The 20,810-nt window shown below is 43.1% G+C and overlaps 2 protein-coding genes across 4 annotated transcripts in view; one reads left to right on the top strand and one right to left on the bottom strand.

Moving 5' to 3' along the window:
• The window catches only part of SYN3 (synapsin III), a 279,822-nt gene that overhangs the window by 110,690 nt on the left and 148,322 nt on the right, over window positions 1-20,810 (top strand). The gene's annotated exons all lie outside the window — the stretch shown is intronic.
• The window catches only part of TIMP3 (TIMP metallopeptidase inhibitor 3), a 46,170-nt gene continuing 26,445 nt past the window's right edge, over window positions 1,086-20,810 (bottom strand). Inside the window, exons 2-5 of the mRNA XM_073324765.1 lie at window positions 13,564-13,646; window positions 6,173-6,284; window positions 5,279-5,400; window positions 1,086-3,854 (exon numbers count right to left, since the gene is read on the bottom strand). Of these exons, the coding sequence (XP_073180866.1) occupies window positions 3,657-3,854; window positions 5,279-5,400; window positions 6,173-6,284; window positions 13,564-13,646 (515 nt within the window). The 3' untranslated portion in view covers window positions 1,086-3,656. The remainder of the gene's footprint in view (window positions 3,855-5,278; window positions 5,401-6,172; window positions 6,285-13,563; window positions 13,647-20,810) is intronic.

The following is a 20,810-nucleotide window of genomic DNA, read 5'->3' as shown; positions in this document are numbered from 1 at the left end:
CTTCCTTAGAAGTTTTTAAGGTCAGGCTTGACAAAGCCCTGGCTGGGATGATTTAATTGGGTATGGGTCCTGCTTTTGAGCAGGGGGTTGGACTAGATGACCTCCTGAGGTCCCTTCCAACCCTGATATTCTATGATTCTAAGCAACAAAACAAAATGGAAATAAGGAAACTGCAAAAATAGTCTAGAAAAGTGAATTAGGTTTGTAAAAATGGAGTTTTAATAATATTGATTTATTTAAAACCTAGTAAAAGTGTGTTTGTTAAAAACTAAGGCCCTGATCATGCGGACACAGATGTAAGTAGTCCCATTGACAGTGTCCCTTTCAGCACAGAGCATGGCTGGTGGGGATGTTAGAGGCCACATTTCAACCTTCGCAACAAAGGGGAAGCAGCAAGAGATTTATGCAACAGCAACCCACGCTAACCTGGGAAAACAACACCCTGACGGGAGCTTCACTCCTGTCCTCCAGACAGAGTGCTTACATACTGCAAGGCCTGTTGTAATCTAGAAGGAGGGAGTTGTGCCTTGGCAGGCTGAAGTGATCTTCAGTGAGGCAAGGGAAGAGTAGAGAGTGAGGCAGAAATTTAGGTGCCTGACCCCAAAGCCCATTTAAGTCAATGGAAAAACACCCATTGATTCCAATGGGCTTTGGACAAGCCCCTTATAATGCAAGGGCAAGCTTAGTCCACAAAATAGCTGTCCCTGATAGTATTCATTTAAAAAAACCTCAAAGCCTCCTAAAAGAAATGTATTTTGTGCTGGTTTCTTCCCCCTTACTCTTTCCCTCTATTTGGTTCCACATTTTAAAAAGCCTCTACGGCTGCATCTTTATTTGGCAAGGGAGAGGGTTGCTTTCCAAGCCCCCGCCTTTACCAGTCTAGCTGTCTGCATGTCAAACATATTTTTACCCTCTGCAATATGAAATGGAAATCTGGATAGGAAAATAACTCTGTTGGTAGCAGCGTTGGGGTTTTTGTTGTTTGTTTGTTTACAAAGCGCATAGATACATTACAGCCCACCTAGGAACACACATCTTTGTAGCAACAAAATAAAGATTTTCACAATAATGTGATTGCAATACTGTAATGTTTCAGCTATTTATATGATTTTAAATTATACAGTCAGTGAGCAGGTAAAATACAGAGCCACAGTTTAATGGAAATCCAAATCAACGCCTGACAACTCATTGCATGACAAGCTTCATCTCGCCTTCCAAAGCTCGGAGAAATGGCTGTGCTCAATGATTTAATGATTGCTAAAGAACCTTTGATCGAATGGTAGTTGGGTCAGGCCTTGGTTAGCTCCAGTGATGGTCACTTCACAAGTTGTGAAGTGTACTGGTGGAATTATCATTGCTAGAGACGCATAAGAAAGCTCTGCAGTTGCACAGATGGAACAGAGCAGAAATTGGTCCCCTGTGCTTACGGCCCAACTTGATGATGCCCAGCTGAAAAGGGAAGCAGCCTGATATAGCACCTGATCCTAAAAAGCAACCTAATCTCCCCCTGATATCAGTAGGGTTTGATGATGCTTATTGCCTTTGATGATCAGGTCCATAATTTAAGGGTAGAGACAAGGGGTGGCATTTTTAAGTGCGCCTAGGCACAAGCCCCATTGACTTTCAGTGAGCTGAGTGCTCCTAAACCACTTAGGCATTGCTGACGATTCCACCCAAGGTTCTTTCTAATCCAAACGATTCTATGAAAATGCCATTTAAGCCAAACACCTACATTCTCCTGTAAGTGTCTTCTAATAAATGGGCCAGATCCTCAACTGGTGTAAATCAGCATAGCTCCATTGAAGTCAAACAAGCCCCAAAATGATTGATGCATCAATCCCAACACTAGAATACACTCTTCCCCGTCTCATAATGGCGAAGAAGCCTCAAACAAATTGAAAAGATCACTGCATAGAGAATGCTATATTGTCCCTGTCTAGGATGACTGCAATGCCTTTTCTTGCTGACAGCAGCTCTGCTTCCTAAGTGGAATGAACTGAAGATACATGTCTATGTAAGATAAATAATTATAATAATAAAAAACAAACACAAATAATGTTGTTAAGTGTTGCCCTCCTCCCCCGTACACTCGGTAAAATATACAGTCACCCATTTTGTCAGCAACCCCTCCTCATCAACATTAAACCTTAAAATATTTTTATTTAATAAGAAAATTTATATTATAGTTTTCTTAATAAAAACAAAACAGAACAAAAAAATCCTCCAGTCGACAGTGAAGCCAGGACCATCCCTTCCCCCATGTCGCCTCAGGACGTGGAAAAAGCGTGTGCCCATAGCTATATTAACAACAGCTTGGGGGAAACAGAGCACTTGACCCACTTGGAATCCACTGGACAGCTGAAATTTAAAGTTCTAGGAGGTGCCTGTCAAGATGTTGCTTTTCCTTGCCTCACTCTGCCAGCTTTTGCTTTCACTACATATACAACTGCAGCCAGTGTAGCTGTAGGAGGTAAGCCATGGTTGGGGAAGAGGGCATGAAACAGTGATTCTAACCACTACTGCAGGTACACTGGAGTTTCAACATCTTTTACCAAAAATAAATCACTGACTCGGAATGTCAAGATTTCTGTTTTAAAACACAATCAAAGCATTCATTGTTTATAACACCAAATAATTCCACGTCCTGTCAAAAATAGCTTATGTCATTATGTGTATATACATCTTACTTCAGCTAAACACTATTTTGGCAATAGATTTCTTATAGCAATAAACCCTAGTGAGTCTCCCCTTTCCCCCTCTCCATGGGAGTGATTGATTGATTTTTAGTGTTGATAATTTTCATTTGTTTGGTTTAAGATGTTCACAAGGGAATTTTTCTGCAGGAGCTAAACTGCAAAAATTTCAGGAGTAACTCTGTTTAAAAGAGAGAAGCTCAACATTTCACCTGCTGCATTGTACTTAGGTGAATTACCTCCCTGAATGCAGGTTTTATTTCAAAAACCTCATGATAATAATAAACCTCTCTTTATGTTCTATGGAACCCCAGAACTTCCAGTGTGCTCTTGCCTTCACACTGTGACTGAATGAGCAAGGAGGACATTCAGTCCTTGGTGCTTTTACCAGATGATGCAGTGTCTTAACACCAACTGAGTTCTCCCACTTCTGGAGCCAATCACACTTCCAAAATTCCCGATTTGAATAGGGGTTTGTTTGTTTTATTTACTGATCTAGTTAATTAAACCAGTTTCCCCTTCAAATAGCTTCAGTCTACATAATTTGTGCAGTGAGTGTGCGAAGAGGGCTTGGGGAAGCCAGGGCAAGGAAGAATGATATAGTGCCGAACTGGGATAGTTTTTATATTTTTGTTTTCCTAAAAAAATATAGATTATATTGCTATAGATAATGATACATAGAGAGAGCAAGGGCTCCATAATTTTTTTTTCCGGTGTGCAAACGAACGTTCCCAGACAAATATAATCTGACTGAAATGGGTGATCTCAGAATCGAAAAGTGATTAAAAACAAATTCAGTATGACAGCATAGACTTTTTCTTTTTTTTAAGTGTTCGAAGTGCTAAAATTTGAAAGAAAACAGGCACTAATTTCATTGTCATCATCATGATCTGGTAGAAGTTATTGTCCAAGAGAAGCTCAGCCACAAGGGAGGGAGGAAAGGAAATGGGGAAGGGACTGTGCTCAGGGATCTGTGGCGTTGATGATAGTTTTATCAGGAGGCGCCCATCCTCTGTACCAGCTGCAGTATCCTTCCTTCTGTCGGATGCAGGCATAGTGCTTTGATTGGGACCCTGAATGACCGATGTTGGAGAGCATGTCTGTCCAAAGACACTCATTCTTGGAGGTCACAAAGCAGGGCAGGTAGTAGCAGGGTTTAATCTGCAATTATAATCAGCAAGTGGAATAGGGGTAAATTGAAGGCACATTTTATAGGACTTTGCTTTTAAATCAGAAACTGGTGTTTTTGAAATTCTTTTTAAGCACTAATGTGCTAACTAAAAAATTAAGCCCCGATCTTGCAAACACCTAAACATGTTCTTAACTTGCCCACACAAGCAGTGCCATTAATGTCAATGGCACTGTTCGGGTGCTTAGAACAGTGGTGCGCAAACGTTTCCAGTCATGCCTACCTTACCATTCATGGGATTTGTCGCTCCCCCTCCCGCACCATTACTTGTCTTCCAGAGGTTCCCAAACTTTTCTTTGCTGAGCGCCCCTTCAGAGGTTCATGTCCAATGACCACACCCTTCTTTTTAACAGGGTTATGGGGAAGGAATACCCTGTACCCACGGGGGCCAGGGGTGGGGGACACTAACCATGTGGCAGCTGAGGAAACCTTCCACTCCCTGCAGCAGTCAGGTAGTGTTGGCTACCGGGACACAGCTCCCTGCCCATTTCGCTCCCCGCCTGTGCAGGGCAGCACTGAAGGGCCAGGGTCAGGACCAGAGTGGAAGGCTGCACCCATGAGTACTGGCCCCCTGCTGTACAGGGTCCCCTGCTGACTCCAGCCCTTGAGTGCGGCCCTGTCTGCTTTCCTTGCATAGGCTCTGTCTGGCCAGGGTCAGGAAGGGGCTCTCTCTGGCAGGTGGGTCAGTACTCCCGGGGTATAGCCTTTCGTTCCCCACTCACACAGTCTCTGCTAATATCCCCAGCAGAGGAGCATAACTGCTGGGTTGTGACTGTTGCAGTGGTGAGGGAGCAAGGCAGGCAGGGAGCCTGGTCTTGGGAGTCGAGACCACCTGCACAGTGCCCTGTCCACTTCCCCTGCCGGACAGAGCCCCCTCTTAACTCCAGCCTTTCAGAGTGGCTCCATCAGGTCTTTGTACTCCCTCGATAACCATATCACTGTGCTCCACAGTTTGGGAACCTCTGGCTTAGAATCAAGCATGTGCCTAAGTATTTGCAGGATGGGAGCTGAGTGCAAAGTCTTAGAGATAAGTTCTGAACTTTTAATCACTCAAAATGTTTTCAGGGGGAAAAAAGCTTAACACATTTTCCCAGCAGCTCTGCACATAATTTCGCTGATCTGCAAAATAATGTTTGTGAAATTTTCAGAGATTCTGCCCCACCCTGCCAAATTATACCAAAAGGTGCATAGAAAAGGCGCAGGCAGAAAACTTTAACTTGTTCACTACGTTGTGAAACCCGTGAAGAGCAAAATTTGTCTTGTTTTGCCTTCTGTAAAAAAACTCTTGCCCTTTGGTTCCTTCCCTGATAGTTCACCTGCATTATTGCTATAAGCTGCAATGAGCACAGTTCTAGGATTAGGCTTTTAATTGCATCTAACTGGAGGCAATACATACCTTGCAGCCACAACCGAGGTGGTAACGATGATTTAGTCCTTTGCGCTGGGACAGAGTCAGTCGGTCCCATTTCTCATACAAGTTACACAGGCCAGTATAAACCTTTCCTTCATACACACGGCCTGGAAAACACAGAAAGGGACACAAATTAGTTGTTCTCAGTTCAGTCAGACAGTTTCCTGAGCCTGCTAATGTTCTCAATACCACGTGTATGCCTTTAGTGTCAGTTCAGCAATCAGTTTATTTTCTTCTATTAGCTATGGGATTAGTGAGTGAGACTATGGCACTTCCACAAGTTGGAAGCTTTGTACCAGCTGTGAGAATCCCCAGCAGCATGCCAGTGACCACAACCATCACATTCCCCTCTGCAACACTGCAAGGTGTAAGTGCGCCGGCACCTTAAAAGAGAAACAGGACTTGGCATGTGCTGTCCCAATTCTTTTTGCATCCTCATCTTAACAACTCACTTGGTCCAAACAGGCTTTTCCATTTCTAGCTCAGCAGAGCGGTGCCTTGCTGTTTCGAATCACACTGGCCTGTACTGTTGTGGGCACACCAGCTCAGTTATGCATTAATAGCCACTTATTGTCACAAAAAATGCTCAACACTGGATATGTGGTTTGTAAACTGGAGAGATTTAAGGGGAGGGAAAAAAAGTAGAGGAATGTGTTGCTAATGGAGAGGCAATCCCCGGAGACTGGAATGCTACTGACTGATTGTCACTGCATTCTATGTTTTATGCAGTATTTCAGCACAGGGAAGCAGACAGGCACTGTCTTTAAGAACCTGCTTATAGAGCTGACCTACCTACCCCCATTCCGTGTGAGTGTTTGGCAAGTACAGATACAGACAGAAAAGAGGTCCTGATCATGAGAAACTCCAGTGGTCCCTTACCTGTAATCAGATACTGGTACTTGTTGACCTCTAGCTTGACCCCACAAAGACTCTCTGAGGCTTCTGTGTAGATATATTGAACTTGTGGCATCTTGTCAAAGCCCCTGTACATCTGAGGGAATAAATAAAGTTGTTTTAGACTCTAAGGAGGACAGTTTTTCAGCATGCTGCTGGAATTTCCTTTGGCTCCCTTAATGGTATCCATAGGCCATGATTCTGGGCAGTGAACTGTGGTACTCTTGAAAGTGAGGACCAGATGCTACTAGCAGAACTCTGGCATATTGTAGGTGATGTGATTTGCAAGCCTCCCCCACAAGTCGGCCAATACATGAGCATCTTCACTACAACAATCCATTACCATCCTGCACTAGCATACCACCTTTCCCACTTCACCTCACTTCTGACTTGAAGTGGTCACATCTCCTGCATTTCCAAGGTTCACAAATGTCGCAAGCTATTTCTGGCAGAAGCTGCACAATTAATTTGAGTTTATGAATCTGGTTTCCTGAAATTTAAACAATTTCTCTTTCCCCAAGGGAGATTTTTTAAAAAAATAAATAAGGCCCAACTTTTCCAGTCTCCATTATTTTAGATTTTTCGGTTTGGGTGCCCAATTTGAAGTACCTGCCACAAGGCCTGATCGTTGGCTATGTTAAGCACTCACAGCTCCCCATGACTTCAGCTGGGGCTTAATATTTCTCTAGCTAAAGAAACGCTTTTGCTATGTATTAAAAAAACAGCCTTCCCCCAAACTAGTACAAATGAGCACCATATTGGTGATATTAACATCTAGATTCTTTATTGTTCCTGTAGAATTTTTCTACCATCTGCTCTGTCCCCACATCCTCTCTTAAGTGGAAGCCCAGTTAAGTTCAAGTTTGATAGAACTCACAAGTGTTCAAGTAGATATGAAATTAGAAAGAAATTAGTTTGACCTTCCCCAGTCTGGATCAGCAGCACTCTTGAAAGCAAACTACCTATCACGCTGAAGTGTGTGGAGTCATGTGAATAAAATAACCCCTAAGAATGAAGATTAAGGCTGGTCAATATTTTGGGGCGCAGGGGGGTGGAATTTCAATGACTGTTTTCCTGAAAATGTCAACAACAAAAAGCATTTGGCTAAATTTTCATGATGCTTTTCTGCTGTTTTTTTTTTTTGACCAGCTGTATCGGTGGCCAAAATTTAGACAGAAACACTGGAGGATGAGGGGAATCACAATTTCCTGAAGTTTCTCCCCCTAACTGCCCAAGCCCACAAAACTCACTTGAGAACAAATCCTCACTGGAACTTAGGTTCACAAGAAGTAGATGCTCAATGCATTGAACCTCACTGTCTCCTCTAGATCTGCCACTATCCTTTTCCCCCTATCTTTCTACTGCATCACCATTAAGACACCAGCTTTGCCAGCTTGAAGTTTCTCTCCCACTTTTATAACTGGAAATATCTAAGCAAAACAAACCCCAAAAGCTATAAATTCTTGTCATTGTGTCAACTGGGAAGTGTCCTGCACACCTTCTCCCGTGCTACGCCCTTTTCCTGGAATCCCCTATGATCCCAGTGTCCATGTGTACATTCGTTGTTCATTCATATACCTCCTTAACTAAGTTCTTTCTTAAAACTCACCAAATGCCACCTTTCCTTCATTAAGGGCCTAAACCAGAGCCCATTGACTTCAACAGACTTTGGACCAGGCCCAACCACGGCTGCCACACTCCCATTTAAAAACACATTTTAAAAAGTCTTGCTATGCTCTGAGATAAAACCATCTCCTGGGTCATCCAGTGACTTTTCTATTTGTCTTACCTCTCCATATTTATATTGCACTGATCACTAGCAGTGATCTAGCAGTACTGTTACTGTATAACAGCAATATTACATAAAGCGAAATTCATTCCAAAGAGCTTGTATTCTCCAGTCTTACTTCTAATTATGCCTGACAACTATGTGAGGAAAGGATTTTTTGAAGTTAATCATTCCATACCAGTAGAAGTGCAAGCATCGTGCTTGGAATATGTAAGTGTATACTTAACTGAGCATAAGCCTCCCATTGAATAGTTAATCCTTGCATGCTTTGCCTCATCCATGTGTTGTTATACTTGCAATTTTGTTGCTCTCCAGGGGATATACTTTGATTTCCTGATTTATGCTGTATGTTTGTAGGTGGTCCCGTGGTTAGGGCACTAACCTAGGACTTGGGAGAGCTGGGTTTAATTGCCTGCTCCTCCACAGACTTCCTGTGACTGCACAAGTCACTTTGTCTCCCTGTGCCTCACTTCCTCATCTGTAAAATGGGGATAATATCTCTACCTCACAGGGATGCTATGAAAATAAATTAAAGATTGTGAGGCACTGAGATACTACAGTAATGGGGGCCACACCTTAGATGGTATAAACTATAACAACAGAGACTGTGTCCTTTTCGATAACATCATGCACATCATAGGCATTGAACAGGTAACGAGTGATACTGCACTGCCAGATGAGGCTCAGGTTTAATTCCTGAGTGTGTTCCCTTGTTCAATAAATCAACAGGGACTGGAAGCGCTGCAAAAGGCAGCATGCTCCGTCCCTGGAGAAGTACTTCACCTCACATTGCAGTGACTCCTCCAGCTGATTCTAGGAGCTGTACTGATGGGCTCTCAAGAGAGAGTCCCATCCACTCCCCTTCAACTGAAGGACAGTCACTGTGACATGGAGACTTTGGGGAGGGAGTACAAACCTGTGAGAAAATCCAGGAAAGGGAAGTTTTCTACAGAGGACTCTTTCCCTAATAATAAATAAATAAATCCCAAGCATTGTTTCTGGATACATAAAATACCCTGCAAGTTCCATTAGATTAGTAGAAGAAAGTCAGCCATAAACCAGCCTCTCTCTTAACTGCTACCCTCAGAGTCATCCTGTCACCACAGTTGTGTATTTTAGGAAATCTAATGACAGGGAGCAAAGTATTAACAAGCATTGCATGGCAGTGCCTGCTACTGCTGCACAAGTTCCGGTTGTGTCAGCATTCCCATTAGCAAACCCCATTCTTGGGGATTAGGTGGAACTCTACCACAGAAAAGCATATGCAAATCATCTGGTTCCTCTTATTTCATGATGAATTTAGTACTGTGATGTCCTGTGACAGGATTATTTTCCCCTGTGAACTTTAACTGAGGGTAAATTAGACACCAGCTCTTTCTTCTTATGACTGCCACTGTTTCACCCCCTTACCTCACATTAAAGGTGAGCTACAAGCTAAAGAAACAAGCCATTTTCTTTAGGCAACACTTTAGGTCAATGCTCCTGCTTAGCCAGCCTACAATGGGATTGAGCAAACATGCAGAGTATTAAAATCTGATCTATATTTCCTTTTCGGGTCCCTGAAGTCGTTCTGGATAGTTCCTAGAATGCATTGTGATATCACAGCTTACAGTACCAAGAAATTACACTGGTGTATAGAGCCACGTCCTATCAGCTCAGTGAAGATTTTTGGCATGCAGTTTTGAAAGACGTTTGAAGTATTTTAGATCCCAAAAGGGAATAAATAATTACAAGATTTTCAAAACTACAAACCTCTGTGCTAAAAAACCTTCCACTGTCCTGCATCTATGGGCTGGCCCTATGCTCTCCATCCAGGCCCCTGGGCGTCTAACTGTAACATCACCTGATGAATGGTGGGACATCACAGAAGTGTGGGAGCTGGCCCAAAAGAAATCAGAGGACCAAAAAAGAAATACAAAAATAGATTGTTATTACTTAACATGCTCAATGCCACTCAGCCTGGTTAGCCAGACAATTTGGCACATGCTGCTGAAGTAAATCGCTTGTTTGTTTTTCATTTGCGGGTGCGGGAGGGCTTAAAGGTGTCCAGCAAACACGGACATAATAGTTTTATCATCAGTACTTGCACAGCTGCCTGTAAACAAGCAAGATGCCTAGTTAGCTTTTCTTTCCAGCAGGAGTAGAGTAGGACTTCACTGGGGTGAGAGCAGGAAAGATGTACCACACCAGCTTCTGCTCCCCCACATCATCCACTGAATGCCTTTCTACTGAGCACTCTAAGTGCAGCAGACAGACAGTGGGGTTTAAAAGAAGATGCTCAGATTGTTTATTGAAAGTTATGTCTGCAGGATGTTCCAGTTAAGCTGAATAGTTTGATCGCTACAGGTTCCTTCCTGTCCAAGATCAGGTTAAAACATGTGACACAACATATCACCCCCATAGTACGGCACAGTGTGCCAATAGACCAACACTGGCCAACACATGCAACCGCTTGTTGAAAATAAAACCTCACAGGCTTTTCTTGGGGACGTGGTTTCCTAACAAAACATTTGGATCAACTTCTGCAAAGACAATTCTCCTCTTGCAGTCTTGGCATAGATACATGTGGATTAGTGGGATATCTGCTGTAAAGACCCATGCCCCCATATAGCAGCACAATCTAATGCAAACAGAACAGGAAAACCTCCTACAGTTTGGTTTCCCTAATTGAAATGCTTTGGAGTACAACTGGGTGACTTTTCACAATAGAGTGCAAATGTGGGAAATGCAAAGCCAGACAAGGTACGAGAACTGAGTGGGGATCTTTTCCCACTCAACTCTCTCACCTTGTCTAGGTTTGCATTTCCCATGTCTGCAGGCAGAATTATGACTAATATCAGGGACACTGCTATAGTCTACTTCAAGATGACTGCCTAAATCCCAGTCAAAATCACATATCACTATCACAGAGGACACTGTCATGAGGAGCCCTTGGCTGACAGTGGGGTAGAACTGGTGTTATTCCAGACACAGGGAGTTCTCTCCTCTCTCTGACAGTGGCCCAGACTCATGGAAACCTCTACTTGTCTTGAACTAGCGTCGGCTACATTATTCCCAGATTGGAATGCCTTCTCCTTCTGCCAGCAGGACAGACACTGCTTTTGCCAAATTAAGGGACTCCTCAGATTCCCTTATTGCTAGACCAAGGGAGTCCTAAGCCCTTGAAGGCTGTCATGAAACTGCTGAGCCATATTTGTTTCCTCCCTCCCTCTGGCAATATTTTTGAATCGCTGTTGGGGATTTCGGCGAGTACGATCTGACCCTCTTCATAACAGACATGGGACAAACAGTGCTGTGGTGACCTTACTATCAGTAATTGGTAGACAAGGCAGAAGTTAACTGCCCTTACCATGTCTGGTGGGGAATTTATTGTTCACTTACTCTGTGATTCTACATGAGGCGCTTAATACCTGAAATCTGTCTGTGTGCCTGAAGACGGAGAGTGCAGAATAGCAGGAGATGCTACTAGGGAGGTGAATGAGGGTCATGGGCTGCAGCGTGCAGATGCTGAATAGCACTGGCGGTGAGGTGCACAGGTAGAGCTGGGGGGTGGCAAAACAGGACTGGCACATCGCAGAGTGCTGCTGGTGAGGACTGAGGTGATTGCCAAAGGGAGGGGTGTGGCCGCACTGTCTTGCTCTAGCCAATGTTATCAGTCGTTTCCTTTCATGCGCACAAAATTCACAGACATTTTTCAAAGCAAAGCATAAGCAAATACATAACCCCAGCACTTCACAACCTCTTATGTGAAGTGCAAAAATTCCACTCCAGGGAAAGAGCCCTGCTAAGGCTGACTTTGGTAACGTGAAGCTTTGTGATAGCTTATGAAACAGGCTTTATGTCTCCTCCTCACAGCTTTGTTGCTTAGCTATAAACTGCCTTATAAAGAGAGTTACTGTTACAAGGCAGGCACATTTTCCTGAACCTTTACTTTCTCTAATATGTTTCAGATTTCTGCAACAGCTGCCAAGGCCTTTTCATTCCTTTTCTTTTATAAAAGACATAAACCAGTCTTATGACTGGAACGCTGCAGCCAAGAAAAACAAACTAGGGCTGATTTTTTAACATTACATAACAAGGGGTCAGCTGGCCAAAAAAAAAAGTCCAAAGCAACAGGTTAAGTGAAATCTGTTTCGGCTATAAGTAGAACTGCGGGTTCATCATGGTGCAGAAAAGGTTATGGGTACCATTTCTGTTTGTCCGTGATTTCCTGCGGTGAGGATCTAGGTGGGTCCCCTTCCTGGTACAGCGGGAAGGCTCTAGGGGGTGAGTTTGCCTCTCATTTGCCCCAGAGCGTTGGCTCCTGTGTCCCATGGGGCTAAGCCCAGCTCCTTGCTTTGGGTATTACAACCTGGCACCTGGAGACAAAGCACCACTAACTCAAATGTGACCCAGTCACACCTTCCTCCCCCTAAATTGTGACAGAGGGGCAGTAGGGCCCAACTAGTCTCTCTAAGCTGCTGAGTGGTCTTTGTGAAGCATGTTTGCTTTCTCAGTCCAGCTCATACTGGACAAATATCCACATGATAACTGCCACCATTCAAACTGAAAAAAGAACAGGAGTACTTGTGGCATCTTAGAGACTAACAAATTTATTTGAGCATAAGCTTTCGTGGGCTAAAACCCACTTCACTGGATGCATGCAGTGGAAAATACAGTAGGAAGATATATATATATACACCGAGAACATGAAACAATGGGTGTTGCCATACACACTATAATGAGAGTGATCAATTAAGGTGAGCTACTACCAGCAGGAGAGAAAAAAAACCTTTTGTAGTGATAATCAAGATGGGCCATTTCCAGCAGTTGACAAGAACGTGTGAGGAACAGTAGGGGAGAAAAATAAACATGGGGAAATAGTTTTACTTTGTGTAATGACACATCCACTCCCAGTATTTATTCAAGCCTAATTTAATAGTGTCCAGTTTGCAAATGAATTCCAATTCAGCAGTCTCTCGTTGGAGTCTCTTTTTGAAGTTTTTTTGGTTTTGTTTTGTTTTGTTCAGGTCACTCGATTACAGACCTAAAAGTCGCAATATTACAACTGTTCTTTTTGCGGATACAGACTAACACGGCTGCTACTCTGAAACCATTCTAACTGACACGCTTGTTGGCGGTCTCAGCAGAGAAGCCAAGGCAAGAAGAGGCTGAACGACCTATCCCCAGACAAGTAGTCCCACTAGAACAGATCTGAAGCTTATTGGTAGGGCCACATAGAGAAGCCTGCACTTCTGCTGCCTACACTGTATCTGCTGGGGATAAACAGGACTTCAGTATCCAGAGCTGTCACTCTGGCATCTTTCACTACCATAAGTATTAAGAATAAAGGAAAACCCTAAATACTCAGCATTATGTGGTAGGCATGGCCTACAGCCTCTCTTTAATCTCTCTCTCTCTCTCTCTTTGAAGGTATGATTCTGTAAATTGTTGACCACCCTCCACTCCCATTAATCACTAAGGATGTTGAAGGTGCTCAGTAACTAGCAGGACTGGGTCCTAAAAGCAGCCAGTGTTAGTGATCAGCAAGTAACTAGAATTGCCTTGGAAGCTAAACCTAGCATGAGGTGCCTACACACATACGCACCTTCATCTGCTTGACGGTGTATCGCATCGTTCCAAAGGGTCCATCTTTCATGAGCTTCTTCCCCACCACTTTGGCTCGGATGACTGTCATGAGAGAAGAAAAACAAGACATAGTAAACAACATGGACATTGGGACAATAACATTTCAGGGACTCTAATCCAGATGTTAGATTAGATACTTCAATTCAGCAAAACCACATGGGTGGATGACACAGTAAAATAAAAATAAGATAAATCCCAGGACAAATAAACTCCAGATTTATTCTGTATCTGATGCACAATTACTTGCATTCCCCCTGCACATATGCACATTAAGAAATGTCTTTTTGATTCACAGGGGTTCAGCTGAGTTACCAAAGGCCACTGGGTGCCTTCTGACTATTAATGAAATACTTTCCTTCCAAAGAAAGGATCCAGACCCCTCTTGTGAGACATGGAACAGCGGAGCTAAACTGAACCTGGTGCCTATGCCGCTGGCAGGAACCTGGTGCAGAAGTTCTACCAAGAGAGGTTTTAGCTGCACAAAGTGGCCATAACTACCACTCTGCTACTGTATAGGGACCAGCATAGCCTAGAAAGTGGGTGCATGGGCCAGGGAGGGGGCCATGAACAGGGAATGTGTTGATTTGGCACATCCCCTCAGCAGCCTTCACTGGTGGGTTTTATATTGAGCCCTGGCTGCAAACAAAAGAGAGCAGTCCTCCTTTGGGATGAATACCCACTCAAGGTGTAGTTTAGACCTGCCAGCACTCATAAATCTGGCCCAGTAATTATATCCTGTCCAGTTCAAATCGTTTGGTGATCAGGGCCTTTCGCAAAATAAACTTGGATATTAAAGTGCTTTGGCTACTTGCAAGAAATCCTAGCTATATTTGCTCAGCCCCTAAGATCAGTGACTCAGGGGACCATATTTTGTGGTGTCAGCAATGGTATTGTCATTTAGTGAAAATCATCCCCATGCAGAAGGCAAGAACAAAGCCTACATACACTGTAAAGTCCACTTAAATCCTCAAAATAGGGCTAAAGTGGGACCTCAGGGCTGCATAATCTTTGCACTGAGCCCACCAGAGTGAATTTCACTCTGAATGTCTCAAGGAGCAAGGGGCAGAAGGGCATTCAGCAAATAACTGTCCATTTTTTCAAATTAATTTATTTGTGGTCCTTAATACTGCTCTTGGAGCTCCCAGTCGCTTTGAAGCCACAGCACATAGGTCTGGGATATCAAATATACCAGGGACTCCACTGGAGCTGTAATAAACTGGGCACTCCCGGGTCACCCTGTTTTTAATATGTACTAAAAATAACATTAATCTGCACCCCCAGGGGTATCTCCATCACTGCAGTGAAAGTCCTTTTGTTTGGAATATCTCAGAGCAATGCATACTGGTTAAGTGATTGAGAGAAACCTCAGGACCTAGAAATCAGTGTTGTAGGTTCTCAAATTAGTTTACCATTAATTTTTAGCAAAATGTCCTCCTGTTCTTTGATATTTGGGGCATTCAGCAAATAACTACCATTATCTTTTTTAGAAAAAAGTTTGCAGGTCACCTTCAAGTTTCGGCAAGACAGCAAAGATTAGAGAACAAGAGAAAGGCCAGAAGGAATTATTCAGCTAACGTTCACTGCCCCAGAACAATTCTATCATGTCATCCAAGCCGCAGACATGGTTTAATCTTTACCATGGCAGAGAAAATGAGCTCAGAGATGCCCAGTCCTAGGAAGGGTAAAGATTATCACTTGTCTTCTCCACTCCCCAAAGAGATCACTGAGTTTTTTAAAAATTGACCACAACCAATAATATTTTCAGTACTAAAATGAGAGCTGAATAAACCTACAAAAAAGTCTTACTTTTAGTATATTAAGCCTTTCATTATGAAGAACCATTCAAACTACTTCAGCAATACCGAAATAATCCAAAGGACACTACATTATCATCAAGGCAGTGGTATAGTGAAGTATTTTCTGAAATAGGTTTTGGGGTTTTGTTATTCTACAGTGTTTGGGCAAAAAGACATTGGGCCAGATCTGTAGCTACTGTGTATCAGCATAAGTCCATTGAAGACACGCTGAAGAGCTGGCCCAACAATGTTGTCAAGCTTCTGATATTCCAGCAACCAAAAAGGACTGTATACATATTCCATTTCCTTTGACCTTGCTAAAGTTCTGATATTGACTCCTTGGACTGGGAGGAGGGTTTACTTCTTTCAGAGAAATTCAGTACAACTTTTATCTACTGGTAAATGAAGGCACGCCATGGGAAATGCTTCATTTAAACAGGGAAATTGTTACTTGGCTAAAAGGAAAACTCCGCTGACCAACTTGGTGATTTAAAGGCATGATAAATTTTAAGCGATGGAGGAATTTCAATGGAATTTTGAAATGCAAGCTGTTTTATGACACATCCTAACAGCTTCTAGATTTATAAAGTTTTTAAGTAACATGTTTTAAAGAAGAACAGGCTCCCAGTTGTTAGCAATTCCCCCCCCCCCCTTTTTTAAAAAAAATATTCTTTTGTATTACGGTAACACATAGAAACAGCAATCAGAATCAAGGCCCCATTGTGCTAGGTGCTTTATGAACATAGAGCAAAAGATGGCCCTGCCTGGAAGAGGTTGCAGTCTAATTCAGATAAGTAGTGGTGTAATAACCAACTAGAAGGAATGGGGAAGTGATGCAGTAAAAAGATCAGGTATTTACTGTATAGGCCAATGAACAGAGCAAACAGAAGGGCCTACTAGCCATCTACTTAGCTATTATCAGTTGGCAGATTCCCTTAGGTCTCAGGACAGAAGTATTTTGAAGAGGAACATGAAGGAAGAGAAGGTAGTGGCTTTATGGACTAGTTCACAGAGGGTGTTCTGTGCAGAAAATGTGGAATGGAGGAAAGCTTGTGGATTTTATTTCTATTATGGCAGTACCTAAGAACCCCCAGCCAAATATCAGGGCCTCATTATGCCAGGGAGTCTACATACAAGTGACAAAGAAGAGAGAACCCCTCTGAGGAAAAGACAACAGATGGATGAGAAAAACAGGGGAAAGGAGGTTTAGGACAATAAAATAATAAAGGTATATCATAGGAGAAACAGGAAAAAAACATGATGGAGACGGGTAAAGCATAGTGGCAAGGGGACAAAACATACAACTCCCTCTCCTGAAGGGAGAACCAAGTTTTCAGGGCTTTAAATGTAAGCACTAGAAACTTGTAATAGAATGCACTGGACAAAGAGAAGCCTGTGGATGGAGTCAGAAAATGGGGTGATAGGATCAGGACCCATCCAGGCAGATGGATGATTTAGGAAGCAACGTTCTGAATGGGCCTGAGAGAAGTGAAATGAGTGACAAGAAGACCAGGACTCTGGTGAGAGCTATTTCACAGAGAGCATGAGACAGAGTAGAGAGGACCAAGGATGGAGTTGGAGGCAATGGCTGTAGATAGCACATATAATGGGTTTAAAGGGAGAAGGATGATGAGGCAGTAGTTGCAGAGGGTCAAAGGTATGGGCTTTGTTTTATTTTTAGGATTGGGGAATCCACAGAGCTCTTTAGATTTATGATTAATTTTCCCTTCAAAAGTCCAGGAGGCAGAGTGGTGAAAACTGCTCCAAAAATCACCTGTTCAATGTCTGACTTTGGATCCCCATCAATTAGAGCAGGATGTGGCTTGGTCTTTGCCAGTTACAAACTGCCCCTACCCAAAAGAGCATCGTCATAACAAACCAACTGAAAAATGCAGTAATTTCCAGTACTGACACGAGACCCTTGGGGGCCCGATTCTGCACTGGTTTTGAGCCTCATGCAATATCATTGATTTTAATGAGGTTGTCTGGGGCATTAGTCACTGCAAAATTTGGTCATGGTCTTCAAAGAGTTTCTCTTTGAGATTGTGCATGCGTATATGCAGACAGTGTAAATCTAAAGGCATGGCCTAGTATTTACAAGTGTTTTGCTCTTTGTCTCTTGCATGATGTCAGGGTTGCCCTCCAATATTGGAAACAGGATGAAAGTCAAGGAGAAAGAGGTCAATTAATCTGACAGATGAACACACATAGTCTTTTCCTGTATCCCACCCAAAACAGGTTTGAGGGCTTCTCTCTCTCCTCTTCAAGTAACTTTTTGTTGATAGGGCTACAACAGCCAGTCTTTTCAGATACATTCTTCTGTAAGGAGGATCCACTAGTAGCAATTCAAAATCCCAGTGACAACTTATTTGTGTTTTTATTTTCTTGTATTACCAAAAACAGATGAACTCACAGCAAAAAAAAAAAAAAAAAAAAAAAAAAATTAATCAAAACAGTCGTTCATACTTCGATCTGGCTCTCTTGAAAAGTGCTACAGATTTGGTGAAGAATGCCCTTGAGGATTTTAAATACCGTATCTTTAAAGAGGTGGATTGTTTTCCAACTTCCACCATTTTTTCTGTGAACCCCTAAAAATCAGAATGTGAACTTCTTGGGCATCAGAAGTTAACTAGAATGAGCACAATTCCTGCAGGGTTGTGTGAATTCCATCAGGTACCATTGATGGAGCTAGCCTACAATGAAGGAAGTAAACAAGAGAGGGCCACGTTGAATTCTGCTGCATATTAAAATATTGTGAATAGGGAGAAGAAATCAGTGTTTGCTAATAAAGGATAAAAACCTGGAGTGAAAGCTCACATTATTGAAGGGACCTTGAACACAATGAAAAGGCAGGGGGAGGGAGGTTAAAAACTAGTTAAGATTCCAAATCAAGAACATGTTTATACTTGGGTGACAGACAAATTCAGGTTCTGACAAAATAGATGAAAATTAGTTCTTTCTTCCCAAACCTCAGTTTCCTTAGCAACAGTTTAAATGGAAGCACTTAATGTAGCGCAAAGACTTCATTAAGAAAGGCTGGCTTTGATTTAGGCACCAGTCAACAAATTTACCAAAGAATCAGAGAATCCAGAACTAGGGTCTTTCTAAGTAAAAGTATGTCTCCCCTTACAGCTGGGATGTGTAATTCCCACCTTGGGTAGATGTACACACACACTATTCTGCTCAGGCTAGCATGCTAAAAACAGCAGTGTGGGGTTGCAGTGGTATGGGCTAGATGGCAGAGTCCATGCCCGCCTGATCCCTGGGAATATACATGGTCAGCTAGCTCAAACTACTGCCCATCCTGCTGTGGCCACATTGCTATTTTAGGTGAGAGCTCAAGCACAGCTAGTGTGTGTATGTTTATTCTAGCTGGGAATGATCCCTCCTAACTGCTGTGTAGACATACCCTAAGTGAAAGAGGGTCCCACTTTCAATTAATGCAATAGTTGTGAACAGGCAGAGTTCAATTAATGGTCAATTAATGGTCAATTAATGGTCCTTTGTGCCTCTCCTCCCTGTTCTTAAGGCTTTTATGCCACAGGATGGTCAGACAGCAGTAACTCCAACTAAGGGTATGTCTTCACTAGCAACGTTAAAGTGCTGCCGTGGCAGCGCTTTAACGTGGCTGTGTAGTCACGGCACCAGCGCTGGGAGAGAGCTCTCCCAGTGCTCTAAGAAAACACCTCCATGAGGGGAGTAGCTCCCAGCGCTGGTGCACTGTCTACACTGCCATGTTACAGCACTGAAACTTGCAGCACTCAGTGGGGTGTTGTTTCACACTCCTGAGCGAGAAAGTTGCAGCGCTGTAAAGTGACAGTGTAGACAAGGCCAAACTCATCTTGATCAAAACCATGCAAAACAAAACACACTAGTCTGGGCTCCAGTGAATGGGTAGAGTCCTCCTTACTCCAAGGCAGCCAGCCTGGGTTTCCACCAGAGAACCTGATGGGCCTGCAGTCTCAGACTCCATCTCATTCTCTTCCCCGAGCACCTGTGCACGCCAAAGGAGAAGCCACACTCTTTGCCAGGGACCAGATAATGTTCTAATTTGAGTCTACTCCTATCTTCTCTGGGACTAAAATCCTGCTCCCAGAGACCAGACTGTTGTATCTGCCATGTAACTGCATGAAGGCTGGAATGGGAGGGAATCCTCCCACCCAGGCTGTTGAATGGGAGTGGAGCTGCTCTGCAGTTGTGGCTCCAGCCAAATGGTCCCTTCCCTGTGGCTCTTCCAGGCCTAGCCTGCCCCGAGACCCTCCTTCTGAGAGCATGCTGCGAGTCTCCCCAGAGTAGGGCTCTGTGCTATGGATTTGCAGCCCTATCCAGCTTCACCAAATCCTGCCCTTTCCCCACACAGTGAGAACCTCCACTAGCTTTATTGCCAGAAAACCTCTTCCCACCTGGGCAGAGGGTACAGAATGTGTCCCTTACTGATTCGGGACCTTAAAAATAAACTAAACATTGTCTGCAAAAAGAAAAGGAGTACTTGTGGCACCTTAGAGACAAACAAATTTATTTGAGCATATGCTTTCGTGAGGAAAGCTTACGCTCAAATAAATTTGTTAGTCTCTAAGGTGCCACAAGTACTCCTTTTCTTTTTGTGGATACAGACTAACACAGCTTCTACTCCTAAACATTGTCTGTTTTCCCTACTCATTTTTAAAATGTTATGCTCTATAAAGCACCTAAAGTTGACAGTATTTCTGTTACAAATTCAATCCAAGATATCTAACAAAGCACATTTACTTGTGGAGACTCCTATTTTATCAACAAAATGCTGCTAACCAGCAAAAGGTGCGGTGAGCACTCCCCCTGAACTCTCCCTTTCTCCCTGGAGTCCTGTTACAATCCTGCTATTGCCGATGGGAAACGTTATCCCACACAAGTGGTCACCAAAATAGCTGCATATTTTTAAACCACAGCCCCTTTGAAGTGGGGCCTATAAAAATACTCCGATCCAAGATGAATGTTTCTCAGTACTTTGGGGTTTCAGGTTGGGTCACTTTGTGGGATTTGAGCGGTTGGCAAAGTCTCATGAGTGATTCATAATTATTTATGTGAAGCTAAATTAGATGGGGATATAAATCTTTGATAAGATAAGCAAGGCAGCCACACTATGATTCAAAAAGAACCCAATGGACTGACTCTCAAATCTGATGTTCATTTCCTTTAAAATGTATTTGGGGGGGGGTATTTAGTTGTGGTTCTGAACAAATAATTTTTACAAATCCTACTCTCCGCTTGGGCTCTGGAGATTTATACAGCATGAATGCCAAAAAAGGACAAGAGCATATTTATATCTTTTTTCCTTTGGTGTGTGTTTTTTTAAAATGGGTAAATTTAGTGCTTAGGAAAGCACAGAACTGACAGCAGCATAGCACTATGCAGGCATCCCCTTTGCTATTTA

This window comes from Lepidochelys kempii, chromosome 1 (genome assembly GCF_965140265.1).
Source record: "Lepidochelys kempii isolate rLepKem1 chromosome 1, rLepKem1.hap2, whole genome shotgun sequence".
Lineage (NCBI taxonomy): Eukaryota > Metazoa > Chordata > Testudines > Cheloniidae > Lepidochelys > Lepidochelys kempii.
This window is presented reverse-complemented; position numbering and strand designations above follow the sequence as displayed.